Source organism: Podarcis liolepis, assembly GCF_965112155.1.
Source record: "Podarcis liolepis genome assembly, chromosome: 3".
NCBI classification, from domain to species: domain Eukaryota; kingdom Metazoa; phylum Chordata; class Lepidosauria; order Squamata; family Lacertidae; genus Podarcis; species Podarcis liolepis.
In genome coordinates, this window is record NC_139557.1 from 117,517,731 (window position 1) to 117,545,584 (window position 27,854).

Genomic DNA, 27,854 nt, shown 5'->3' on the forward strand with positions numbered 1-27,854 from the left:
TCTATGCAAACCAGGAAGTGGCCTTTCCAGACAATGGGATAATTCTTCTCATTTCTGTAGCTGTGATTTCTTGCGTGAAGCGGGTGCCGTTAGGCAGTTGAATATGTATGCATACTCTGTCCATTTCTCTCTCTCTCATTCCTACTCCCTGTGGCCCTGGACACTTGCAACCCATGCTATACCACTGCTCAAAAGCAGGGATACAGGGAAATGTTGTAGGGGTAGTTTAGCTGCTGGTGTTTGATGCTGGAGGAAGATGTTTAGCCATAGCCAGGTGATGTGTTCCATATCTGATCCGTTGTTAGTACCATCTCAAGGGGGGGGGTCCCCATTTTTATTTTGATCATTGTTTAAAGCTTTGCAGCTGCACTCACAAAACAAGTTCTAGGACTTTATTGAGACACAATAAAATATACTCATCCCATACATAGGAAGAAGAGGAAGAGTTTGGATTTGATATCCCGCTTTATCACTACCCGAAGGAGTCTCAGAGTGGTTAATATTCTCCTTTCCCTTCCTCCCCCACAACAAACACTCTGCGAGGTGAGTGGGGCTGAGAGACTTCAGAGAAGTGTGACTAGCCCAAGGTCACCCAGCAGCTGCATGTGGAGGAGTGGAGACGTGAACCCGGTTCCCCAGATTACGAATCTACCACTCTTAACAACTACACCACACATAGGGTGGACTATTCTTTTCTTGCAAGCTTTCTTCTTCCTTGCAATGGTAATTTCTAGATAGTATTGTGCATGGGTGCATTCAACACTGTTGACCTGCAAAATCAAGTGGTGATATGTGTTCCGTATCTCCAAACATCTAAATAATGTCACTTTAGATAACCACCTAATGAAGTAGATGCACAAACATTTCAGCAAAGCAATTTCACATCAAAATCGTTTATTGGTTGATTGATTGTGTCAGTAATGAAATGGATAACTGAAGATATGAATTCCTGGTGGCAAGATTCCTTGGGAGTCCAAGCAAATTGATGTAGAGTAAATGAATCAGAGAAGGCTCTACACACACACACACACACACACACCTCGAGATATTCAGGTCTCCATTTGCTTCAAAATATGATTTGACCAAATGGGACAAATTCTTCTAAGCCATAGCATGGCTGAGTCTCATCTTTGCTGTTTCTTTTACACTATTTTGATCCCAGGTGGTTTGCTGTCTCTTTTATTCTTCATCAAAACCTGCTGATGTCACCCATAATTCTCTTTATTGAGACTTTTCCGACTTCAGCACTGGAGTCCTAATAAACTCTGCTGTCGACTGGTTATACCCGCAGCATTCTGGTCACCCTATTAAAGAATATAATGGGTTAGATGAGGCTGGCCAGGAGGGGAAATTTGACTCATTTTCCATTTAAAGGTACAATGATCCAATCCACACTTTCTGAAGTGACGTAAGAAATGAAACACCACCTTTGCTTGAAAGTTTTTGAATTTTCTGATGCAGTTTTTCAGCCAAATATGGTTTACAAAAATGTATGTATTGGAGAAAAGTGTGCATGAATATGCATATTTTAGTGAAAATAGCATGCATATTAGGAGAAACTGCTTGCAAAAATGTATGCTTTAGGCAAAGATGCATATAAAACGTGTTTACTAGAAAAGACTTGCACTAAAATGTTGAAGAATCTGTCTATAACGGCTTCTCTTTGTTTCTGGTTTTCCCCATCTTAAATTCAGGTCATCTCATTCCTACATCCATTTGTAATGTCTCCCCCTCTCAATATATGTTCTTATTTTTATTTTGGTATTTGCATTTGTCTGATATACATATTTTTGCAAGCAATTTTTCCTATTGCAATGTAGGAAATGCATGTATCATGGATGCTTTAGTTGAGATTCCTGCATTGCAGGGAATTGGGCTAGAAAATGGTTGAAAATGTATATTGAAGCAAATACTTTGTCACAAAATACACCAGAGATGGGGAACCCTCAGGCCCAGGATCCAAATGCAGCCCTCTAGGAACAATAATCTGTTCCATCATCCTTTGCCTCTGATCATACCCATGTTTGCTTCTGGACTCCATTGGCTAGTAGCCCCTGGAAGTTTGTCCAGAAAGGAAAACAGCCAGCCCTTTGACTAGAACTAGGTTCACCACCATAAACTATCTAAATAAAGTACATTTTATGCTAAAATGCACATCGTTGAATGCACTTTGGTGCATTTTTTGAATCAATAAATCCATAATAAAATTCAGAGGAGTGGAAAATCTGGAGAGAAAAAAATATCACTATAATTGCATTCCAATCTGTGAGAAGCAAATAAAAACTTTTCACTTAAAAAATGCAAAATGAAGGAAATTATTCTGTGCCATAGTAATCAGAATTAGGAAACAGTACAATCTAGGACTCAGCACTCAGGGCTGATTTCCTTAAGAATGAATAGGTTTGATCTTCTTGCAGTCTATGGGACTCTCAAAAGTCTCCTCCAGCACCATAATTCAAAAGCATCCATTATCCGGCGATCAGCCTTATTTATGGTCCAGCTCTCACTTGGCTGCATCTTAAAAAGCAGAGACATCACCTTGCCAACAAAGGTCCGTATAGTTAAAGCTATAGTTATGGTTTCCCCAGTAGAGATGTATGGAAGTGATAGATGGACCATAAAGAAGACTGATCGTCAAAGAATGGATGCTTTTGAATTATGGTGCTGGAGGAGACTCTTGAGAGTCCCATGGACTGCAAGAAGATCAAACCTATTCATTCTTAAGGAAATCAGCCCTGAGTGCTCACTGGAAGGACAGATCCTGAAGCCGAGGCTCCAATACTTTGGCCACCTCATGAGAAGAGAAGACTCCTTGGAAAAGACCCTGGTTTGGGAAGGCTTGAGGGCACAAGGAAAAGGGGACGACAGAGGATGAGATGGTTGGACAGTGTTCTCGAAGCTGGCCAAACTGTGGGAGGCAGTGGAAGACAGGAGTGCCTGGCGTGCTCTGGTCCATGGGGTCATGAAGAGTCAGACACGACTAAATGACTAAACAACAACAATCTAGAAAGAGCCCTGCTGGATGAGTAGACACTTGATAACCTTACCCTCCATGAATTTGTCTATGCCATCTGTGTTGGTGGCCACCACTACCTCTCCTGGCAATGCACTTAGATGGGAGTTGGATAGGATAGTTATGAACATTTCTCTGGACTTACCCTGGAGAGATTGGCCTACTTTCCTGGAATGGACTTCACACAGCATGGGCTTCCTCTGCCACATATTCCAAACTGAAAGTGCTTGAGAGGGCAGTTCCACATTGAGCAAAAACCTTTACCAAATCCACACAGCCACATATTTGTTACAATGCTGAAGAAAGAAAGAAAGAAAGAAAGAAAGAAAGAAAGAAAGAAAGAAAGAGAAAGTCAGAATGATGGCCTGTGTGAGTTATATTATCCATGATCATATCAAGGGGGAAATAGGCTGTTGAAAATATTTTTGGGCATTAAACTCTTGATGATGATGATGATGATGATGATGATGATGATGATAATAATAATAATAATAATAATAAACAATTTATTATTTATACCCCACCAATCTGGCCAGGTCTCCCCAGCCACTCTGGGTGGGTTCCAACAAGATATTCAAAACACAATAAAACATCTATTGACTCATTACGTTGAGCAGAATGTGTATGATAACTAGCCAGATGAAGGGGGTGGCAAATACTCCAAACAAAAACACCTGAGAATTATAAGCTTCAAGCCTGACAATCATTCAGGAGTGGAGGCCAGAGGCCATGACTGTAACGCTGCCCTTGAACATTCCAAGTACAAAAGTGTAGGGCTCTGCCTAGCCCCGCTTCCCTGGTTCCAGTCCTGAATCAAATTGGGAGTCAGGTTAATGCTTAATTAGGGCTTTTAAAAGCTGCTGGATTATGCAGATTCATGGAGGAGAGGGCTGTCAAAGGCTACTAGCCATAAAGGCTGTGCTCTGCCTGCAAAGTTGGAGGAAGCAATGCTTCTGGTTTCTGGAAATCACTCAAGGGGAGAGTGCTCCTGCAGAAGCATAGGAAGGGGCATGCGGTGGTTGAGGGAGTTATTTTTTTAAAAAAACACATATTCTGGCCATTTTGTCACCCCCTCAGTGATGACACCCGGGGCGGCCTGCACCCACCGCACCCCCCTTCCTATGCCACTGGGGTGAATACACTCCCAGATCACTGTGTCAGGCAGCCCAGTATGGTCTGGGGCAGTTAGTGTCAGGAGATCGTCCTACACTTGAGTAAGACCCTGGCAGAGACACATGCCCGACTGGCATGTTCTCTCCCTCCTGGTCAATCATTCAGGAGCTTTATTAGCTTTCTTCAGCCCGAACATCACAGCGACTGATGCCAACAGACACTGGCACACTTAGGGATCCGCAGAGTTTGCGCAGCTTGCGTAACAGACCTCAGCAACTCAGCATTTTGGCTAATCTACACACGGAGCACTGCAACATGGCTCCCTCTCTCTCTAGCATCAGACAGCAAAGAGAAAGAACAAAGGACAATAGTGCCACTTCACAGAACACAGTAACACAAACACCCTGTCTCTGTCACTTCCCATTCTGTGGAGTCAAAACATACACCATCATGTGAAAGACAACAACCCCATGACTGCAATCACAGAGCAGGAATTCTAATGGTCAGGGAATCAGGAAGGAAGACTGCAGGAGTCTGTTTCACCAGCCTGTTCCCTTCAGGGAATGTGCTAGGGAAGCAGATCCCAAGAAGATTGGAATCCCCTTGCAAACCAGCACGCCGCAGGCTCAAACCCTCCATTCACCAGCTCGTGAATGCACTTGCAAAGCAACACTCTGCAGATTTAGACACATGCGGACATGGTGTGGGGAGGCGATTCGGCCTAGAAAGTATTGCAGGCTGATTGCATCAGCCAGTTGCATCAGCTAGCAAACTCAAGCCTGCAGACTCACTATCTCACACAGCCTTCTGTGAATCCCGACAGCGTCTGCCCACCGCCTCAGCCTACATGGGCAGCTTGCCGCGCCCCCATGAGTGGCTCATTCCACCCCCGGCTGCAGGGCTTGTGTGCTGCCCTGGGCACCCAAGCGGCTAGCTATGCCACTGCTTCACTCAATTTGGCTGAAACCCAAATCTGCCTGATTCTCTCCAGGCCAAATCTAGGACAGATCCCTATAAAAGGGGAGTGTTTTAAAACTTGGGGGCAGGTGAGATTGGACCGACAATGGCCTACCTTTATTTCAAATATTATATAGACCCACAAACACCAACCCCTCTCCAAATCTTAGAGCCGATTTTTTTCCCTACAGGGGAAAATTAAAGAGTTCAGCTATGTTCAAAGAGGCACTCATCACAGGGAAGCACTACATGGACATAGCTGGGAATATATGACCACTAAAAAGAATAGTGGCAAGCATTTCCAAACCTGCAAGAATAATATTGAAGAGTTGTCTACCTTGTGCAGCAAATTGCACGTTTGCCGCATGGTGCAGTAGTCCTAGAAAGTAAAGGGCAGATATGCTTGTAGCATAATCCTTTATCGAGCCAGCACATGAGTAGGTCACGTGAGAGGTTTGGATCAAATGGGTTATCTATGCAAGTTGCCAATGCAGAAAGAGAGAGGGAGAGAGGAAAGAAGAAGAAGAAGTTGTTAATGACCATGTAAAAAATAATAATGATGTGGTGGTGGTAATTTGGGATTTCATCATTTGGGATTTCGTCCTTACAAAACAGCGCTACATTAATCCATATTTCACACATCAAAGACGACCAGCAATATTCATTTTCATTCAGGGCTCCATGGTAACTCAGCCCAGCGGGAACCTCAGTTCAAGCAGCCAGACATTTCAGGTGCTGCATGGGCTCCTGCTATCCCTCCCCCCTGCTGACATGCAATATCATATTTTAAGGGGGAATATGCAATGTATCGTAGAATGTATGCATGCAGAACACACCAGGGTTTTGCAACATAGGAGGTTAACAAGGAAGTACCCCCCCACACACCAAACTTCTATATACTTCTGGGCAATTCTTATTGGCTTGCTGGAAGTGGCATGGGCCATATTTTTGGTTTGGCATTTAGTATACTCATGAGAGGAAGTACACACGTGTTAGGTGCATTGAGGCATTATTGAGGAGCACTGAGACATTATTGCATTAAAAGCCATCTGTCACAGCCTTATGCACAGTGGGTCGGGGGGGGGGCAGTGCCAGGGTTCACATGCTGAGTTCATGTACCCAAAGCTCACTTAGGAAGGAGGAAATAAAATTCTCCCAAACCTTGGCTGGGGAGACTATGGACTTACCTTTCCTGTGCACTGTCCATGCATAATTTGTGCTTTAAGGCTCTGCGTCCAATCACCCTTTCTTTTTTCTTTTCCCCAGTCCAGAACTTTCCCTATGAAAGCTCTCTCTTTAACCCCTGAATCAGAGCAAACAGCAATCCACAGAAAACCTGAATTGCCATTTGTTGTGCTTCGACTTTAAAGAGCGGGTTTTCGTGGGGAAATCTCCAGAGCAAAAAGAGGGAGCACTCGGACACAGAACTTTAATGCATGGATTTGTGCCTGGAACATGCGGGGCAAAAAGTTAAGTGTGGCTAAGCCCTAAGACAGCATCTATTAACATGCCCAGGGGAACGAAAGGTCGTTTCCATATCAGAATAAGACAAAACGCTTTCCAAATTTGGCATGCAGATGCTGTATTTCTTATATTCATAAATATGGCCTTTCAACCGTTACTTTGCATCATGAATCTTCCTTGCAGGTGTGGAGGCAAATGGCAACCTGCTACACCAGTATTGCTAGACAACTGGATTAATTGGCCTTAATACTTTATTGCTGTTGGCACTCGTCTGTCTCAAGAGGCAATGAAATACACCTCTGGGGGGTGAAGTCAAACCACTGGAGAATCACAGCGCCTGCTGTGGCTGCAGAGACTTGTAACTGCTGCCTCCCTCTTTTACTTATTTCAGCCATATGAACATTAATAACTACAAAGAGAAACAGAAGCACGCACCTTACCTTCAGCAGCAAGATTCATCCATGAAAGAGCAAATATGAGAAGTCGAAAGACTCCCATGGGCCCAACACTCACAGGGCACAATGGCCACCAATGGCCATAGTCCTGCAAAAAGCAGTAATATGCCAAGAAGAAACCGGAAATTGTGAACTGGAGAGAAGTTCGCCTTTAAATGCAAACCGAATAAATTTTCTCCCCCTTCTTTAATTTGGGACCTAATAATAATAATAATAATAATAATAATAATAATAATAATAATTTTATTTGTATCCCACCCTCCCCGGCCAAGGCCAGGCTCAAAGCGGCTAACATCATAGAAACAACACAATATGCATAAAAACAGACATCAGTTAACTAAAATACAGTGGTACTTCGGGTTACATACGCTTCAGGTTACAGACTCCGCTAACCCAGAAATATTACCTCAGGTTAAGAACTTTGCTTCATTATGAGAACAGAAATTGTGCAGCGGCGGTGTGGCGGCAGCAGGAGGCCCCATTAGCTTAAGGGGAGCTTCAGGTTAAGAACAGTTTCAGGTTAAGAATAGACCTCCAGAACGAATTAAGTACTTAACCTGAGGTACCACTGTACATCTTAAAATTAATTCAGACAAGTTAATATCTGGGCAGGTGGCAATTATCAGGTTGGAATTGAGAGTGGTTAATATTTGACAGGACCAACTATTTCCACTGATCATACAAGGACCTGTGAGTGTGTTGGGGGCCTCCTTCGGGCTTGTTTTATACAAAGGAATGTAAGTCAAACTGGGAAAACACAGAAAGCTGCCTTATACCAACTCAGACCATTGGTCCTGCTAACTCCATGTTGTCTACACTGACTGGGAGTGACATGCCAGGATTTCAGATGGAGAGCATTTCAAACTAAACCAGGGACTTTCTGTAAGCCAAGCAGACTCTGTCATTGATCTGTGGACCTTCCCATATGTGTTCTCTCTGATCACCATTAATATTCCCAGGTACCAAAGTTCATCCACCCAGCACCACCACATCCCTCCTTTCCTGGGTGATTCTGCTTCCTGCCTGATGTCACCTGTGAAGACGGAAAGGATGTTTCTTTGCCCGCTTGCTATCTTGCATACTCTTAGGTTGTGCGTCTACGACCTTCTTTCCTTCATTAGTTCCACTGGCCACTGTCAGAAAGCCCAGCTTAGGTAGGCAGCATGGAACGGAGTGTGTGTGCAGTGCTGTATTTACATATAAGCTAAACAAGCTATAGTTTAGGGCCCTACGCTCTTGGGGCCCCCCAAAAAATTAAAGAAAAAAACTGGATGTACATTTCCAAAATATAAGATAAAAAACAAATGAAATAAAACCTACATACAGCAACAGCGTTTTGTGTTGTGTAGGCTCCTATGATGTAAGTAATGGGCCTTGCCTGCTAGCCTGCTCCCTGAAATATCACTGGTTTGCTCCTTTCTATATACTGTGGTACCTCTGGTTACAGATGCTTCAGGTTACAGACACTTCAGGTTACAGACTCCACTAACCCAGAAATAGTACCTCGGGTTAAGAACTTTGCTTCAGGATGATAACAGAAATCGTGCAGCAACAGCGGGAGGCCCCATTAGCTAAAGTGGTACCTCAGGTTAAGAACAGTTTCAGGTTAAGAACTGACTTCCAGAATGAATTAAGTTCTTAACCCGAGGTACCACTGTATAGGGTGCCTACATTCTGCATGGACTGATTGCATGGCAACATGTGCAATGGCTTTAGATACTTATTAGGTCCATAAACGACCATATAGCATATATTCAACACAAAAAAAAGTGACAATTTGTTGTTGACAAAGGACAGCTGGACATATAAAGGGCCCCATTATCTTCAGTAGCTTAGGGCCTCATCAAACCTAAATCTGGTCGTGTGTGTTTGTTTGTTTGTTTGTGTGTGTGTGCGGGTGTGTACAAATAATTGAGGAGGTCTACTTTGGGAGGCAGGTGGGGAGTTGCGTTCCTCACTTGTCTGGCTTAAAATTCACCCCAGATAAGAATTTAGGTGTCACCGTCTTCTCCTGGTGATTTGAGTGAAGAATTTCTGGTCTCCCCACCCCCAAGACTTTTATTTCTCAGCTAAGAAATCTCAGCAGCATAGTAGCTCACCTCCTCCAGTTCAAGTTCTGAGATGAAAAAAATATCCGAATCAAAAATTTGTACCTATATTGTATTTGTAGAGGTGTCTTTTAAAAAAAGTAGAAATAAAACAAACAAACATTTGACATTGTTCCAGTAGCTCAGGAATTAAATGGGGTGGGGGTGATGAAGATGGAATGTCTTACGTGAAGACCATTCTCTCTCTCATGCTGCTCTGATGTCACAAAATAGAATCCTGTTGCTTGGCTACCTGGATTATTTGTCATGCGGATTGACTGTGGCCTAGCTTGGTGAGAAAATGGATTCCTCTGAATTTGCGATTTGGTTGAATCTGGTGCACAGCCTTAACTTCTCCCTTCTCGAGTTATTGTTAGGCAGCAAGGGGGGGGGGGGCGAGTGTTTTAAAGCACTTCTATTACTTCTCCTGGAATAAGTATGGTGTAAGTGAAAATGGTATGAATTGTAGCGTTTTGTATTATTATTTTTAACGCATGCCCGTTTCCCCTCATTTTCAGCTTATTTCCAAGGTTTGCTTTCCTTTTGTGGAGTATAAGATGCACTAGTTGTTTTTATCATTTATATTTACAGTGGTACCTCGGGTTAGGTACTTAATTCGTTCCGGAGGTCCGTTCTTAATCTGAAACTGTTCTTAACCAGAAGCACCACTTTAGCTAATGGGGCCTCCTGCTGCTGCCGCACCGCCGGAGCACAATTTCTGTTCTCATCCTGAAGCAAAGTTCTTAACCCGAGGTACTATTTCTTGGTTTGCGGAGTCTGTAACCTGAAACGTATGTAACCTGAAGCGTATGTAACCCGAGGTACCACTGTACTGTCCTACAAAATGTAATTAACCATTTCTCCCCTGTTGTGTTTGTTTGGTTGTTTTCAGAAGTTATGTGCAAAATTAATAAAGAGTATTTTTATTATTATTATTATTTTCAAAAGTTCTGCCCATATTTTGACTGATAAATTAGGGTTGCCATATCTCAAAGAGCAAAAAAGAGGGCAGCCTGAGCTGCTGCCAGCCTGAGCTGGTGAAAGAGGCACGCAGGTGCGTGGGGCCACCACCACCTAGCTTGTGCACCTCTTTCCTCAGCTCAGGCTGGCAGCAGCTGAGATGTGCAGAACATCCTGTGCCCAAGCCACCCACCCAAAAAACCTGGACATTTCCTCTAAGATGTACAAATCCACCTGGATGGGCATGTTGCCCCTCCTCCAAAAGGAGATGTCCAGGTTTTTCCGAACGTATGCCAACCCATTGACAAATGGGGTCATCCAGGTACATACAATAAACCACTAACTTGTTTCTTCAGAGACCTATTTCTGCAACTACTTGAGTTTGCTATTTGTGGAAATGATGATTCAAAGGATATTTCTGCACCACTCATTTCTATAATATGTCATGTAAATCCTTTACACCAGGCACAGCCTGTTAATCAAAGGAGATCTTACCTGGGAGAGCTAAAACCATCCAGGAGAGGACAGAAAAGAGAAGCCAATAGACTTTCATTGTTTTTTACTGTACTGTACTTTTACTGAGAATTCAACCACTGCAATGACTGGGATTGCTGTGGTGCTTTTAATCCCAGGAACAAAATATTTATACGGCTTTCCAAAACAGTCATCCACAGACCATTGCTTTTTAACGGTTTCGAATATGAATCAGAACTGCTTGCTGTGTTCCTTCTGGAGATAAAATTATATACACTGAATTGACACCCCCCCCCCATTTTTACTGCAGTTAACAAAGAAGATGTTGGTGGTCACACAAACTGCTTTGCCATTGCAATTGGGGGGGGGTGTCTCCAGGGCCACACAACATCAACCCCCCCCTATTTAAATTGCCATTATTATCAACCTCAGACTGTGGAAGTAGGGCATTGCATCACACCAAACACAAAACAAACAAACAATAAATAATAGGAGAAAGAAATGTTGACGTACCAATATAAATCAAGGCATCCATATTTCCTGAGCTGATGTGGTGAAATTGTGCATCGATTTCTGAAGCATGGGAAATAAAATCCCGCCAGATGACATAATAGAATTGTGGATCCTTCATGGCCTTGGAAACACACATATGCATGACACATATTTTCTCCCACAATAGGCCAAAGGTCCATATGTTCTTATGTCACAAAAACAAATGTAGATTTTCAAGGTTTCCCATTGCTGGGGCTGTTGAAATCCTAGCTGCAGCAAACATCCATATTGAAAGATTTTCAGAGAGATGAGTTTTCACGTTGTTCATCCTCATATTCTGGAATGACAGTTGTGTGAAAGCCAGACATCTTAAACTTTTGATTTTTTTTGTGCTTTGGGTAATTCTGAAAGACACATAGTCACCACCTGAGATGTGGAGAAGTGGGTGGTGCAGGACGAACTGAACACAATCTCAGAAGCTTAGATAGGTATGCATACAGAGAAACATAGTGTGCTTTTCTTTGATGTTGCCTGAGAAAAGAATAGGGCCTTCACTCGCACTCCTCTCTCCCCATTAAGGCTGGGCGATATCTGATTTTCAGCATCACAATATATCATCAGCTAAACATTGTGGTATATCTATATATCATGATGTCTGAAATAAGGATTAAATTATGTAGAGGCAAACATCTAGGGCTGGGCAATATCTGGTTTTCAACAGTGTGATATATCACCACCTAAACAACAATTTATCACACTGTCTGATATATCATCATATATCACAATATATCACAATATATCACGATATATCAGGCTGTATGAAATAAGGATGGAGCTATGTAGAGGCATTGCCTGGCTTCATGGTTTCCCCTGCATTGTGATTTTTGCACAATACACAGAGAGACACCATGATTCGTGATATATTGCTAGGTCAAAAATTATGAAACCGATATCACAACATAAACTTCAAACTGGTTTTGTATGATATTTTGATATATCATCCAGCCCTACATACCATCACTTCTTGCTACATGGATTCCAGTGCAGATGGCAACAGGAGCATTGCAGATCTACTTACTGATGAGAAAAGAAGCCTGCTGGATCAGGTCAATGGTCTAGCATTCTGTTCTCATAGTTGACAACAAGATGCATGTGTGAAACCCCCAAACAGGACCTTGGTACAACTGTACTCTCCCTTCCTGTGGTTTCCAGTGGAGGGGGTGAATAATAGGCAAACAGTGGTCCATGGGGGGTGCCATTTTGCTGCCCCCACATGCATCCTGCCTGAGGCAGTTCCCTCAGTTTGCTTCATGGAAGGGCTAGCCCCTGAATTGGAAACTGGAAAGAGAGAAAGCATGGAATATGAATAAATGGGTAATGCCCATAGTAGATAGGGACGCGGGTGGAGCTGTGGTCTAAACCACTGAGCCTTTTGGGCTTGCCGATCAGAAGGTTGGTGGTTTGAATCCCCATGACGGGGTGAGCTCCCATTGCTCAGTCCCAGCTCCTGCCAACCTAGCAGTTTGAAATCACGCCAAAAAAGTGCGAGTAGATAAATAGGTACCACTCCGGCGGGAAGGTAAATGGTGTTTCTGTGCGCTGCTCTGGTTTCACCATAAGCAGCTTAGTCATGCTGGCCACATGACCCAGAAAAACTGTCTGTGGACAAACGCCGGCTCCCTCGGTCAGTAAAGCCAGATGAGTGCTGCAATCCCAGAGTCAACTGTGGACTGGACTTATCTGTCAGGGGTCCTTTACCTTTACCTTTTTACCTATAGTAGATAGTTGTACAAGCAAGAAGTTTGGTATCCCAACGCTTGGTATTAGGACAGGCACTTTAACTTGATCTGGAGTTTAGGGATATAGCAGCCTTTGTGCGGGTATGCACTTTTAGGACTTGTCATTTCTTTGATAGGGGTTTGTCTGGGCACCGTAGGACATGTGCAATCTTGAGCACACTGGAGGAAAAGTGAATATCAATGCGACAAATTCACCTTAAAATTATATCTGCACCACTTCACCTTAATGTTTAATTTCTTCTCTTCCTGTTCCTATACTTCCCATATTTCCTCTTCCTCATTACTTCTAGAATAATGTGCTTACATAATGCCACATCCATTAAACTCATTCTTTCAAAAGTCAGTAAACATCATGCCAATTATACTCTGCAGGAAGTATCATGTAGCTGCCCTTGCGTGATTCACATCAGACCCCTTTCCCCCTGCCACAATTCCAATTTCAGCCATTGGTTTGGGTTGATTTAATTTCACCCACTCCCCTTGTTCCTGATATAGATCTTCACTCCTCTCTTCTTCCCTGTCTAGTGGGGTGAAAGGTGCCATTTTGTGGTTTGCCCCAGGTTCCGAAATATATTGTTCCTGAGTGTGTCTAAGGTACAATGAGCTCAGGGCTCTACAGGAACAGGTTTGTTCCCTTGAGGCCTGGAAAAAATAAGAGTCAGAGAAGTTATAGCTGTGTCCCACTCCAACAACCATAGCTCCCTTGCATTCAGGCAGAGTAAGGGTATAAGGAAGCAGCACATTTCCTGAGAAGGTACTCATTCTTTGTGGGACAAACAGCTATCCTTTTGTGCCAATGATACTCTCTGCGGGTGGAGGGATCCTGGCTGTGGGTAATCCAGAACATCAATACAGACGGCAGGGTGAATTGACCGCTTGGAGCAAGCATAGTGGATATTGCCTATGGAGTGGCAGCAGTGGTCATGGTACATGTTGGCACAAATGACATGGGGCATGTGGTTGTGAGGTCCCAGAAACCATATTCCCATGTGAGCAAAGTTTACAGCACATGGGACTTTTTAGTTTAGAGAAAAAGCAAGTAAGAGTTGACATAATAGAAGTTTTTTGAATAAAGATGGCATGGAACAATGAATAGAGAAAAGTCTTTCTCCTTCTCTCATAACACTACAGCTTGTGGATGTACAATCATAGAATCATAGAATCATAGAATCATAGAGTTGGAAGAGACCACAAGGGCCATCGAGTCCAACCCCCTGCCAAGCAGGAAACACCATCAGAGCACTCCTGACATATGGTTGTCAAGCCTCTGCTTAAAGACCTCCAAAGAAGGAGACTCCACCACACTCCTTGGCAGCAAATTCCACTGTCGAACAGCTCTTACTGTCAGGAAGTTCTTCCTAATGTTTAGGTGGAATCTTCTTTCTTGTAGTTTGGATCCATTGCTCCGTGTCCGCTTCTCTGGAGCAGCAGAAAACAACCTTTCTCCCTCCTCTATGTGACATCCTTTTATATATTTGAACATGGCTATCATATCACCCCTTAACCTCCTCTTCTCCAGGCTAAACATGCCCAGCTCCCTTAGTCGTTCCTCATAAGGCATCAATGAAGCCAACAATGAAGCCAAATGTTGGACAATTCTGGACAGATTAAAAGCAGTACTTTATCATGCACGGCTTATCATGTAGGAGCTTGCTCCTACAGGAGTGATGGCCACCAACTTGGATGACTTTAAAAGATGATTAGAGAAACCCATGGAGGAGAGGACTATTGAAGGCTACTTGCCATAATGGCTATGCTCTGCCTCCACAGTTAGGTAAAGGTAAAGGGATCCCTGACCATTAGGTCCAGTCGTGACCTACACTGGGGTTGCGGCGCTCATCTCGCTTTACTGGCCGAGGGAGCCAGCGTACAGCTTCCGGGTCATGCGCCAGTATGACTAAGTCGCTTCTGGTGAACCAGAGCAGGGCACGGAAACACCGTTTACCTTCCCACCAGAGCAGTACCTATTTATCCACTTGCACTTTGATGTGCTTTCGAACTGCTAGGTTGGCAGGAGCAGGGACCGAGCAACGGGAGCTCACCCCGTCGTGGGGATTCGAACCGCTGACCTTTTGATCGGCAAGTCCTAGGCTCTGTGGTTTAACCCACAGCACCACCCGAGTCCCTGCCTCCACAGTTAAGAGGCAGCAATACTTCTGAAGTATCAATTGCTAGAAACTGCAGGATAGGTCTCATGCTCAAATCCTGCTTGTGAGTTTCCCACAAGCATCTGGCTGCCCATGAACAGGGTGCTGCACTTGGCCTGGTCCAACAGGCTCTTCTTATGTTCTAAGAACATAAGCAGAACAATGCTGAATATGGTCAAGAGTCTATTTGCTTCAGCATTCTATTTCCAGAGCTAGTCATTCAAAATTTTCTGGGAAGTCCATAAGCAAGACATGGTTTCAATGTCTTCATTGCTTGAACCCTTCCCCAAGCAACCAAGCTTCAGAGGACTACTGTGTCTGAAAACAGAAGCTCAGTTTTGGAAGCAGCTTCCATAGAGACCATATTGTCGTCTGGTTCCTTATAGCATTGCATTCAAACCCCTTCTAGGAATTCTGTTCTTGCTGTTCACAGACAGGCAGATGTGCAAGGACTAGCTGAAGTTGGCAGGTAAGATTCAAAGGTGCTTAGTGTGTTTCAACAGTGATGCGGAATCTGTTCCCACCCTCCAAAATGTTGTTGAATTCCAAATCCCATCAACATCAGCCAACATGGCTGGAGCTGATGGACCAACTTGTCTCAATCAGTTCTGCATGTTACTACACATGTATTAAAATCTATTTCTTGTTTTTATTGAGTTTCAGTTGTTTCATCCTCATCTGATCCATTCCTGCCTCCCCCTCAGAGCTTCCATCACCAATTCACCTGGCTTGGTTACAACAGAAAAAGAGAGAACTCAAAGGAAAACAGCCATGAAGTTCTTTGGGCTTTTGTTTGCTGTTCTTTTATTGATATCTTGGGCTTCTCCAGGTAAGATATTATGGGTTTCAAGCTGTTCTAAACAAAATGAAGCTCTGGGTCCCAAGCTAGTTAGGACTTTGAGAGTTAAAGGCAACATCTGATAGTTGCCCAAGTGAGACCCTTCTCTGTTGTAGCCCCTAACTTGTGGAATTCCCGTCCAACAGAAGTGCATCTGGCATCTTCACTATACCACTTTTGGCAAACGAGGAGGATGCAACCCTTTACACCTCTTGACACCTGAGATGTGTGTTTTCAGGACCCATTCTGTTCCTATGACTGTGATGTGTTTGTAACTGGATTTCAAATTGCTTCAACTCACCTTGAAACCTACTGGTGAAGGGTGGGCTATCATCACCATCTTCATCACACAGGAGTACTGATAAAATTTGTTTCACGGTAACTATGATTAAGCTAACTTTTTACAAAATAATACAACTTAACAGATTTGTGGAAAAATTGGATTTATTTGGGTAACATTTTGGAACAGTAAGTTCAATGATGATGCTATTGTGCTGCTTTCAACCTGCTGTAACACCGAGCATTTCTTTATTTCCTTGTGCTTCTATCTTTTATCATTTCATTGATTAACAAATAACATTTAAAATAATAAAGGAGTTATGCAACAAGGGAAATAGAAGTCAATAACCTATTCAAACATTCAAAAACATGAGTGGTAGGGGGTCAAAGCATGTAAAGTGTGTTGGGTAAGGATGTACAAACCTTTCCATTTCATTTTGGTTTCTCATTCTTCCATAATCTTAAATTCATTTCTCCATAGTTCTGAATTCCAAGAACTTCCATGTAATATAATGTATTTTAGTGTGCAATTTTACTAATGTATGCATACATTACCATGCTATTATTATTATTAATAATAATTGAATTTATTAGTCATTTTATTTTACCCAAGTCAACCCATGGTAAATCAAAACCAACAAACCAGCCAAACATACAAACAAACCCACAAAGAAGGATTAAAAATGTGGGGGGGGGGTAGAGAAACACCTTAGAAACATCACACCCACTTCTAAAAGGCCACAGGTAGTTAAAGGCCATAGACCTGGTTAACAGAGGAAAGTTTTTGTCTGGCATGTAAAGATATATAATGATGGCACCAGCCAAGCCTCACTGGGGAGAGCATTCCATGAATGGGAAGCCACCACAGAAAATGCCATTCTTGTGTTGCCACCCTCCAGACTTCTCATGGAGGAAGCTCATGAAGAAGGGCCTAAGAGGGTTATCAGAGGGTCTGGGTAGGTTCATATGAGAGAGACAGTCCTTGAGGTATTGTGGTCCTGAGCCATTTAAGCACTTTGAATTGGGCCTGGAAATCAATTTGCAGGCAGTGCTGTTGGGTCAGATTTGGAGTAACATGCTCAAATCATTTTGCCCCGGTGTGCAACCTGGCCACTGAATTCTGCACCAGCTGATGCTCCAGAACCATCTCCAGAGGCAGTTCCATGTGTAACGTGTTGCAGTAAAGAAGTTACCAGAGCATAGACAACAGTAGTTAGGCTATCCCTGCCCAGATGGGGCACAGCTGAGCCACCAACTGAAGCTAATAGAAGGCACTCTGCAATCCGACCCTCAAGTAACAGCAGTGGATCTAGAAGTATCCCCAAGCTGCGTACCCGCTCCGTCAAAGGAAGTGTAACCCCATCAAGAGCAAGCAATCTCCCACTAACAGTTCCTCAGTCTGATCTGGATTGAGCTTTTCAGTTCATTGGCATCCATTACCAAGGCTGGTTGAAACCACACCACATATTTAAGAGAAGTATGATTCTTGAAGGATGGCCTTTTTTTGTTTCTGCATTGTTTCAGAAACTGCAGCTTAGGTAGTTTCACAATTTTCTCCCCCGATTCTCAGTGGCTGCTGCTGCTGCTGATTTTATACCCTGTCCACCTGGCTGGATTGGCCTATCCCTATCCAATGAACCTGCATAGCTCCACCTCTGACCCTCCTGTCTTGAGCAGGAATGTCTGAAGAGGGGGTCTGCATGTGTTAAGCTGAAGCCACTCAGAAGCCTTCCTGCAATTTGAAACTGCGCAATTGAGATTGACATCCAAAGGGAGGTCTCCTAGTGCACCCAGCAGAACACACAGATAGTCCCACTTCAGACCTTGCACCCATCACATGAAGGTCTGAGTTTTTATCAGCCACCACAGATTGTAGCGTCACTCATCTTTCAATACACGCAAACACACACACACACACACACACACACACACACACACACTTAATCCAGTGCTTGAATAATAGGGTCAGGTGCTCATGAGGAAGTTAGTTCTCAATTTATTGTATGCTAGCCATAAAGGTTGACTCTTCCCTTTCTTCCTCTCATTTTGCAGTGGTCTCTAAAGTTTATGGTTCCCATGACTGCATAAGCATTAATAAGGGTAAATGTTTTCGATGGGACAAGTGCTTACCCTTTTATGACATGCTTGGAAAATGTGACAGTTTGAAGATATGCTGTAAAAGGTGAGATAGGATGCCTCAGGGTCATCTACAATTCTATGGCTCCATAAGATCCTGAGTGTCCTATGCCCCACCCTCAGGACTGGCCAATGTAGCTGCAGCCAGCTCTCATCCCACACTACCACCTGAATTACATGGTGGAGGAGGAGGGGCAACTTCCAGTCCCTGCAGCTGCTGCAGCAGCCATGTCCTAGCAGATCTGCAGAATGCTCAGGTGGAGGGCATTCAACCAGCTGAAAGTAACAGCAGCACCCCCATCTGCTGCGCCCTGAAATTCACATTGACATCACTATTGCCTGCAGCCACCCTGCCAGCTCCCCAACACTATCACAGAACCAGCAGTTAGGTGATGGTTATGTCCTGCCTGAAGCACTTGACTTTGTGGTTTCTGTTGGCTACATGAGCTGACAATCCTGCCAGCATCTGAGGGAGGGGCTGAACAGGGCAGAGGTCTTGGGCATGCCAGTGGAGGCACCCTTGCTCTCCCCATTGCCATCAGGCCCTGACAGGGAGGATGGGTATCCCCAACAGGAACAGGAACTGTGCCTGACCACCCAGCCCTGCCACTTCTCAAAGGAGAGCGACGTCCCACATCCCTCTGCTGCAACTGGCACCAGAGATTGGAGGGCTTGGGGTGGTGAGAGTTGTTCCACAAGGGCAGAGGATAATGGCTATGCATGTTTCCTGGCTGGCACAGCCCTGGCTGCTTCTGCTGGGGCTGCCTTCTGCTTGGTGGTTGGCATTCTCTTCTCAGCTGGCCACCACTGCTGCTCTCAATACAGGGTCTGCTGGAGAGGAGCTGCAGAAAGGGAGAAGAAAGGGAATGGAGGTGGACAGAACATGGAATGTAGCCCTGTTGTTGTTGTTGTTGTTGTTGTTGTTGTTGTTGTTGTTTAGTCATTTAGTCGTGTCCGACTCTTCATGACCCTATGGACCAGAGCAGGCCAGGCACTCCTGTCTTCCACAGCCTCCCGCAGTTTGGTCAAACTCATGCTGGTAGCTTCGAGAACACTGTCCAACCATCTCGTCCTCTGTCGTCCCCTTATCCTTGTGCCCTCCATCTTTCCGAACATCAGCATCTTTTCCAGGGAGTCTTCTCTTCTCATGAGGTGGCCCTATGCCCCACCAATGCTAAGCCTCCCTCTTCATCTGGTTGAGGTGAAGAGGTACTAGAGGGAGCAGGACATGGTACTTTTCTTAGCAAAGTGTCACCTATAATCGCACCCAAGGACACGTTATCTGGATCCCCTGGCATTAGGACTTAGTAATAACTCCCCTTTAAGTAAAACTCTTTCTGTTGGTGGGTACAGATTATAATGCATCACACAGAACTGCCATATTTGTTAAAAAGGTTATGGAGAAGTGAAAGCTATTGACTGCACCTAAAGATCACACAGGTGAAAATGAATTCATTGGCTGCTTTCGTGGGGGAATGTTTATAAACAGGGTTTTTGTGATAATGTATTTTTTTGCATGCATGAATTTGTGTATGTGTTCGGCCTGGTTGGCTAAAAGGCAATCAACTATTTTCCCATTTCAGGAAGGAAGAACATGTCAAATCTCATTCTGATGGGACCACCAGGTGAGACTGTGCCCAGTTACTAAGTATTGGGCCATGCCGACTGATTTCTATTGTGACTTTTGCATTAGACCACCCTCTTTGCCTGTTCAGTTTATGCCAGGTTCCCAAGGAACATGGTTTAGGAGCCAGAATAAGCCCCCTTTCCCTCCTTTCTCAACCCCACATCAAAGTGGCTCATCTCCCAATCTCTTTGTGCAGCAACAGCTAAGAGCATGCGCAGAGGTGGGAGCATACACCTCTGTGTAATGCAGCCTCTTCCGCTGCGTGAACCCTCTGGCAACTAACCTAGCCTTGTACTGTACTGTGGTTCTCCAGATTCTGTGGGTTTAAGGCGATAAACCCACCTGCTACTCACAGCCTGTTTGCTAGCTGGCAACGTTGTGAGGGAGAGCACACCTAGAGACTCCATCGAGCTCATCTCCTTCTGCATTGCCTCATGCCATTTGCTGGCTTCTTCCTGAGGCAGCTTCTGTACATCCTCAAAGTTTCAGGTTCACACCTAGCCACACCAACCCACACACTTGTGGCTTCAAACCTGTCAGGTGGCTTACCTTTAGTGGTTCTAGCTGATCTTCTCAGCGTAAACTCTGGTACCCCCTCTGACCCACTAGGGCCAGCCAGACCATCCCCAGTGTCAGAGAACTCCCCCTCTGACCTGCTGCGTCTTTTGAACCTCACAGCTGGACCTGCGGGTGAGGACGGCTCACTCTTTGGCTCAGACTTGACAATGGACTGTGGAGGAGTTCTAGGTCACCCCCTTGGAGGGGTTTTGGGCTGCTCCTGCTCTGGACTCTGTTGCTCTGGACTCTCTTCCTCAGCAACATGTTTAGTTCCCTCCTCTTCCTCCTCATCTGAGTCAAGAAACTGTTCTGAAAGAACATCTGGGTTACCATGTATGCATGTCCACCCACTTTGCTCACAAAACTCAGCACTGCTGCTCACTAGCAGCCGGGACTGATTGCCATCAGGATATGTGAACCGCCATGCTTTGGACCCAGGTTCATATCCCACAAAGATCATCTTCCTGGACCTTGGTCCACCCTTTCTGTGTTTGGCCTTTGGGATGATGACCCAAGCCTCACAGCCAAAAACACATAAGAAATGCACTTTGGGCTTCTTACAGTGCAGCAGAAAATAGGGCGTGTCCCCTACAGCTGAATTAAACACACGATTCTTCACAAAAGCTGCAAATTTCCAACATTCAGCCCAAAAGTGTTGTGGGAGTCCTGCATCAAACAGCATGGCAGCCACGGCATCTTGTAGTGATCTGTTCTTGTGTTCAGCAACACCATTCTGTTGAGGACTGTGTGGTGCTGTCAGCCTGTGACTGATTCCCTTCTGGTGGAAGAAACTCTGCAGTGCAGACCCAGTAAACTCCGCCCCTCTATCGCTCTGAAAGCTAACCAATTTGGCAGAAAATTGCAACTCTACCACTGTGATCCAATCCTTAATCAATGCAGTGGCTTCCCCTTTGTGTTTTATCAAAAAAAACCAAGACTTCCTCGAAAAATCATCCAAGAGAAGCAAAATGTATTTAGACCCACCCAGAGATGCCACTGGCATAGGCCCACACAAATCTGCATGGACCAGCTCAAAAGGCTTGCTTGTCTCTCTGCTCGACCTGGGATATGAGCATGTTTTCACTTTGGTTTGCTTACAGGCTCTGCAATCCAGAAACTTATCATATCCCTTTAATTTCCACCCCTCTGCACACTCTGGGGCCTTCTTGACATAGGACCAACTTGAATGAGCGAGTCTGCGGTGCCATAGATGGGAACAGCCATCATGTGGTGGGATGTTTGTGCACTGCACCTGTGTTACCTCAGGTAACATCACCAGCAATAGGCATCTCAACCACGAACAGCCTATTCTTGCACTCAACACTGAAAAGCTGCTTCCCATCCCTGGAAAAAGAACACATGTTATTTGCAAACTGAACACAGAAACCACCAGCTACTAGAGCAGACATGGATAAAAGGCAGTTGGCTATTTCTGGAACCACAAAAGCCTGAACATCATGATCTAGGAACGAACAATAAAGGGTCCCAAACTGAGTCGGTGGACTTCTGCTTCCATCTGCCAGCGACACATATCTTCCACTTTGCACAGTCTTGTAGTTCCGAAGAAGTCCAGCTGAGGGCACTAAAGTGTGCGTGGCTCCAGTGTCAACAACAAAGGAGAGACTGGCTTCCTGTTTGGGTTTCACAACAGCCATCAAAGCTGCTAGATGAAACAATGTTGTTGACTCCTTGCACTCAACCCAGTTGGAACTTTTGGCATTCTTCCCATGCTTTGCAGAGGTCTTAATCTGGTTGCTCTGGGAGACGGCCTTGGGCCCTTCCTGCTGTGCCTCTGCAGGACAGTCTCTCACGAGATGGCCAGTACTTCCACACTGAAAACATCTTTTGGAGACAAAGGCTTTTACAGAGCTCTCACAGCTTCTCCCTGCACCCCCACTCTTGGGTGCACAGTTTCCAGAGGAACAGCCTGCGACTGCTTTCCTCTCAGCTCTCTACCTCTGTTCCTGTCCATCACAAAGATGTGTTGAAGCATAACAACAGCTTCCAGAAACGTGGCTTTCAGCCCCCATTGGGCTCACGGCCCCCTCTCGGTCTTTGGCTCCCACTGTGGCTACACACGCCTTCTGCAGTGCCTGCCAAGTGGCCCAGGCCTCCTTGATCTCCTCAAGGTTCGGCAACAGCCAAGCGTCCACGCTTGCTCTCAGCATGCTCAGGACACTCTGATCCCTTTCCAGAGCTGCAGCCACTTCTGCCTCAGAAACTGTCTCACTTTGCCTGAGGTGGTGGGTTTTGCATGCAATTCCAGAGCTGTTCTCCCAACAGCCAGTACTTCATCCCAATTGGGACCAGTCAGCCTTTCAAAAGGCAAGGTGAAAGCCTCTGGAGCCTGAGCCATCTTTCCCGGGGCTATAGCTTACTCACGCTTCTGCTGGCCGGTGCTCAAAGATGCTTCCTTCAGCTCCGCTTCACCAGTGAAATCTTGACTGCCTCAGTGTCTGGCAGGACTTCAAAGCTGTACTTGGACGTAACATTCCTTTCTCACACTTAGTAGCAAAATGAACAGCCCATAACCTGTGAACTTTACTGCCTGTCCGGCACACTTCTGCAGTGCAATAAATCTGCTTCCAGGCAGCTGCAGAGCTGAGCAGTGGTTGCTTCTGTATGAGAAGAAGGAAAAAAGGGTCCACTCACTGTTCTTTCTAACAGCGTTTATTTACAGCAAGCAAAACAACAAACAGTTCCATCGGAACTCGGACACATGTTGTGCGTGTGTTGGATCTGGCCGTCTCCCAGAGCAACTCTCTCTCCACCAAAATTGAAAGTGCTTTTTACACAGGCAGACAAAGAGCAACACAGGTTCCACTTCCCGGGAAGCTCCTCCCCAGATATAGGACATTCAGGAGGTTTAACCCTTAACCACCACACTCCACTGTTTATAAACAGGGTTTTTGTGATAATGTATTCTGCATGCATGAATTTGTGTATGTGTTCGGCTGGTTGGCTAAAAGGCAATCAACTGTTTCCCATTTCAGGAAGAAAGAACACGTCAAATCTCATTCTGATGGGGCCACCAGGTGAGACTGTGCCCAGTTGCTAAGTATTGGGCCATGCCGACTGATTTCTATTGTGACTTTTGCATTAGACTACCCTCTTTGCCTGTTCAGATTATGCCAGGTTCCCAGGGCAAATGGTTTAGGAGCCAGAATAAGCCCCCTTTCCCTCCTTTCTCAACCCCACCATTGCCTTGGAATGCCCATTTTCAGGGTTTACACTGACATAAGATCCAACAAGCTCAGCTCTGTTGGCTGAGACACTGCAGGGTTACGGAAGATACTGCAATGTGTCTTTGGCAGATCTGTGGATGGGGACTAGTTGGGAACCCCCCAACAAAACCAGAGATCTGCTGGACCTTCTCAGCCCTGTGGATCTCTCTTCAGGAATGCAGAGATAACAAAACTGCTGTGTTCCAAAAACAACACAACCATGAGTCCAAGGATGATCCAATTGAACACAAATGTCAAAATTTGTTGTCAAAGAAATCTATAAAACAGGGGTCAGCAAACTTTTTCAGCAGGGGGCTGGTCCACTGTCCCTCAGACCTTGTGGGGGGCCGGACTATATTTTGGAGGGGAAAAACCCACACGAACGAATTTCTATGCCCAACAAATAACCCAGAGCTGCATTTTAAATAAAAGCACACATTCTGCTCATGTCAAAACACCAGGCAGGCCCCACAAATCACCCAGAGATTCATTTTAAATAAAGGGACACATTCTACTTATGTAAAAACACGCTGATTCCCAGACTGTTCGTAGGTCGGACTGAGAAGGCGACTGGGCTGGATCCAGCCCCCACGCCTTAGTTTGTCTACCCATGCTATAAAACATGGGATGCGAACAATTCTGTAGGACAGGGATATGCATACATGCAATCTGAGAACCAAAAGTAAATATTAAAAGTTATATCATGAGATGAAAGGAGTTGCCTTATCCTTTGATCCGGAGCCCAACAACTATTTCTCTCTTCCTTTTTTGTACCCATTAAGTCACATCTACCTAAGAGCCAGCCTCCTTCCTTAGTCCCCTCCTTGGCCACCACAAAGAATGACCTTTGTCACTATATAACACCTGTGCTCAGGGATCTGCACTTTTTGCCGATTTGCTACTGGACCAAGTTCAAGGTGTTACTATTAGCATATAAAGTCCTTAACAACTTGGGACCAGTTTACCTACAAAATTGTCTTACCCCACATGTGCCCACTCAACCATTCCACTCAGCAGAACTGACACTACTAAGTTGTCTTGTAATACCTGCATTCTGTAGTTGTAAGAACTCGATTGGTTAGTTCCTACCCTTTGGAACTCCCTGCCTATTGAAGCAGGTGTCTTCATTGTACACTTTTTGGCACCTGTTAAAACATTCCAAGGGATGCAGGTGGTTCTGTGGGTTAAACCACAGAGCCTAGGGCTTGCTGATCAGAAGGTTGGCAGTTTGAATCCCCATGACGGGGTGAGCTCCCATTACTCGCTCCCTGCTCCTGCCAACCTAGGAGTTCAAAATCATGTCAAAGTGCAAGTAGATAAATAGGTACCGCTCTGGCAGGAAGGTAAAAGGTGTTTCCATGCGCTGCTCTGGTTCACCAGAAGCGGCTTAGTCATTCTGGCCACATGACCTGGAAGCTGTACGCCAGCTCCCTCAGCCAATAAAGCGAGAGCCACAACCCCAGAGTCGTCCACGACTGGACTTAATGGTCAGGGGTCCCTTTACCTTTACCTTTTTAAAACATTCCAGTTTAGACTAACCGACCCAGATACTTAGAAAGTTGAGATGATTTTAATACGTTTAATATGTTTTAGTATTTTAACTTTTGTATGTTTTAAAGTAGGGTTGTGATTTTCCCCCTTTGAGGGTTTTTTTTTTAAAAAAACAATTGACCAATGTATAAATTTAATGAAATAAATAAAAAATAAAATATTTTTTTCCATGGCTGACGATTTTCTTGGCTACTATTCACCTTGTGTCCACTAGCAGCAAGGTTCATTGTTGTGGCCCCTTGAAAACTGACTTTATTACCTTCTGAGATAAGTCTTGTTCCAAGCACCTGCTCTTTCAGAGGCATGCAGGTCTTTTTCATTTACCCAAGCCTTTTTCTGAATGAAATCTTTAACCACTGTACATTGATCACCATCTAGTGTCGTGATGTTATATTAAAAGTATGGGTTTTCGTTTGTTTGTTTTCTGTAGAAAGTTCTGATATTTTCTAATCTGAACATTTTAAAATAGTAGATGAGAATGACAATAATAAGCCACCATTCCATTTCTGCCTATATTCCCCTATCTGGTTTTTTTGCAGAAAACACACTGTTTCCGTCAGAATTCAGCACAGCAGCTCTCATCACATGTGAGTAGGCGTGGGGAAGGAATCTAGCAAGCTGTGACTCCACGTTAGCATGCCTGATCCAGTGTACCCAGACCAGAACTGGATTTTTTTCTGGGATCTGAACATGGCCCTGTTCCCATTCTCTTGTGGATCCCCAATACGAGGTGTCCTAAGGGATGCCTGAGGTGCTGTGGTCTAAATAATAATAATAATAATAATAATAATAATAATAATAATAATAATAATAATAATATGTTATTTATACCCCACCCATCTGGCTGGGCTTCCCCAGAGACTCTGGGTGGCTTCCAACAAAATATCAAAATACAGTAATGCATCAAACATTAAAAGCTTCCCTAAACAGGATTTCAGATGTCTTCTAAAAGTCTGGTAGTTGTTGTTCTTTTTGACATCTGGGCGGGTGGGCACCACTACCGAGAAGGCCTTCTGCCTGGTTCCCTGTAACTTGGCTTCTCGCAGTGAGAGAACTGTCAGAAGGCCCTCGGCACTGGACCTCAGTGTCCAGGTAGAATGATGGAGGTGGAGTCACTCCTTCAGTGGTCTAAACCACTGAGCCTCTTGGGCTTGCCAATCAGAAGGTCGGCGGTTCGAATCCCCGCAATGGGGGAGCTCCCATTGCTCGGTCCCAGCTCCTGCCAACCTAGCAGTTCGAAAGCATGCCAGTACAAGTAGATAAATAGGTAGTGCTGTGGCAGGAAGGTAAACAGCATTTCCATTTGGTGCTCTAGTTTTGGTGTTCTGTTGCGCCAGAAGCGGCTTAGTCATGCTGGCCACATGACCCAGAAAAACTGTCTGTGGACCAACACCAGCTCCCTCGGCCTGTAAAGCGAGATGAGTGCTGGAACCCCAGAGTCCTCTGCAACTGGACTTAACTATCAAGGGTCCTTTACCTTTACCTTTTAAGGGATGCCTGAGTCCTTTCTTTTTAAAATAATCTCTTCATAGCAGCCAGCTAGTGAGCAGAGCTCTGTTGATGTACAATTGAAACAGATGAAGCCAGTCCCACAGAAAGTGACACATCTTTCTGAAGCTCTCCTTGGAAGTTTTATATGTCACACATGCATTTTATGCACAGCTTTTTTCTAAAAAAACAAACAAAAAAGGTTTAGGGGTACTCTCATTTTCCTACTCATATTGAATGAGGCCAAACTTAGATTCACAAAATGTTTAGGGGTCTGTCTACCCCTGAGTCCCCCCAGAAAAAAAAAAAACTGATTTCATGTATTTCATGTACAATTCTCCTTATCAAGATCTGCCACTCCCAAGTGGACTTGCTACTAGGGACAGATGGATCTGTCGATTTCGGTCTTCTCAGTTTCTCTTAAAAAACAAAATCAAAATTACATTCATTACTCCATATTTCTGCAGAATTTTGCCATAACAAATTCCCATGAATATTCACCAACATTTTAGTGCAAATTTCTCCGGAAAAAGACATTTTTGTTTACAGTTTTGACTAATATGCACATTTTTGCAAGCCATTTCCCCTGATGTAATGATCTATGCCCAGATTTCTGGGGAGCTATATGGATTTGCCCTTAAAAATCCACAGAGAAATAGGATAGAATGAACTTTAGTCCCATACTTATGTGGATCTCAATATCATTTCTCCCTTATTTCTTTTTACAGGGGTGGATTGTAAGCAAAGCTCAGAGTCATATCAAGAATGAAATAATCAAAGAGTCCTGGTTCACCTTCCTGATTTTTTTTCTTTGTTCAAAATAAACTGTAGTTATAAAAAGATCCATGTTGTCTTATTTTTTGGCAAGGAAATAACCCCAGTTGTTGAGTTGCTCATGAATGGACAGAGACAAAATCATATGGTGTTTTTGCTGGGGTTGATAAGAGAATAGATGCAGGGAGACAGGTCTGGGGTAGATATGTAATATCTAAAGGTTTGTAACATGGAAGATGGAGCAAGCTTGCCCCCTCCTGCTCCAGAGGCTAGGAGTTGAACCAATGGATTCAAGTTACAAAGAAAAGAGATTCTAGCAAAACATCAGGAAGAACTTTCTTCTTATGATGATGGTGATACCTTTATTGTCATTGTACAACCTGTGTACAATGAAAGTAAATGAGCCTCCCTCCCACCC

At 44.4% G+C, this 27,854-nt stretch overlaps 1 protein-coding gene and 2 long non-coding RNA genes across 10 annotated transcripts in view; 1 reads left to right on the forward strand and 2 right to left on the reverse strand.

Moving 5' to 3' along the window:
• LOC310702856 overlaps positions 1–27,854 on the reverse strand; it is a 960,387-nt gene that overhangs the window by 744,228 nt on the left and 188,305 nt on the right. The window lies entirely within an intron of this gene.
• On the reverse strand, positions 864–13,955 carry LOC310702839. 5 transcript variants are annotated; one of them, XR_014523672.1, is made up of 6 exons: positions 12,031–13,955; positions 11,037–11,352; positions 6,988–7,090; positions 5,421–5,556; positions 3,159–3,309; positions 864–1,304 (listed from the first exon to the last, which is right to left on the reverse strand). It is a non-coding gene; the product is annotated as an uncharacterized lncRNA (long non-coding RNA). The 5 variants fall into 5 exon arrangements; XR_014523673.1 differs by lacking the exon at positions 12,031–13,955 and having other exon boundaries at positions 11,037–11,945; XR_014523674.1 differs by lacking the exons at positions 11,037–11,352; positions 12,031–13,955 and adding an exon at positions 9,102–9,225 and having other exon boundaries at positions 6,983–7,090.
• On the forward strand, positions 9,390–27,504 carry LOC310702797 (uncharacterized protein). 4 transcript variants are annotated; one of them, XM_083494939.1, is made up of 7 exons: positions 9,390–9,532; positions 15,666–15,790; positions 18,131–18,260; positions 19,798–19,839; positions 23,393–23,434; positions 25,714–25,761; positions 27,391–27,504. In XM_083494939.1, the coding sequence occupies exons 1-7, from the start codon at positions 9,528–9,530 to the stop codon at positions 27,401–27,403; spliced, it is 405 nt and encodes a 134-aa protein (XP_083351065.1). In that variant the 5' UTR covers positions 9,390–9,527; the 3' UTR covers positions 27,404–27,504. The 4 variants fall into 4 exon arrangements, with proteins under 4 accessions (XP_083351065.1, XP_083351067.1, XP_083351068.1 ...); XM_083494941.1 differs by lacking the exon at positions 9,390–9,532 and adding an exon at positions 15,167–15,430 and having other exon boundaries at positions 15,619–15,790; XM_083494942.1 differs by lacking the exon at positions 9,390–9,532 and adding an exon at positions 15,167–15,430 and having other exon boundaries at positions 15,625–15,790.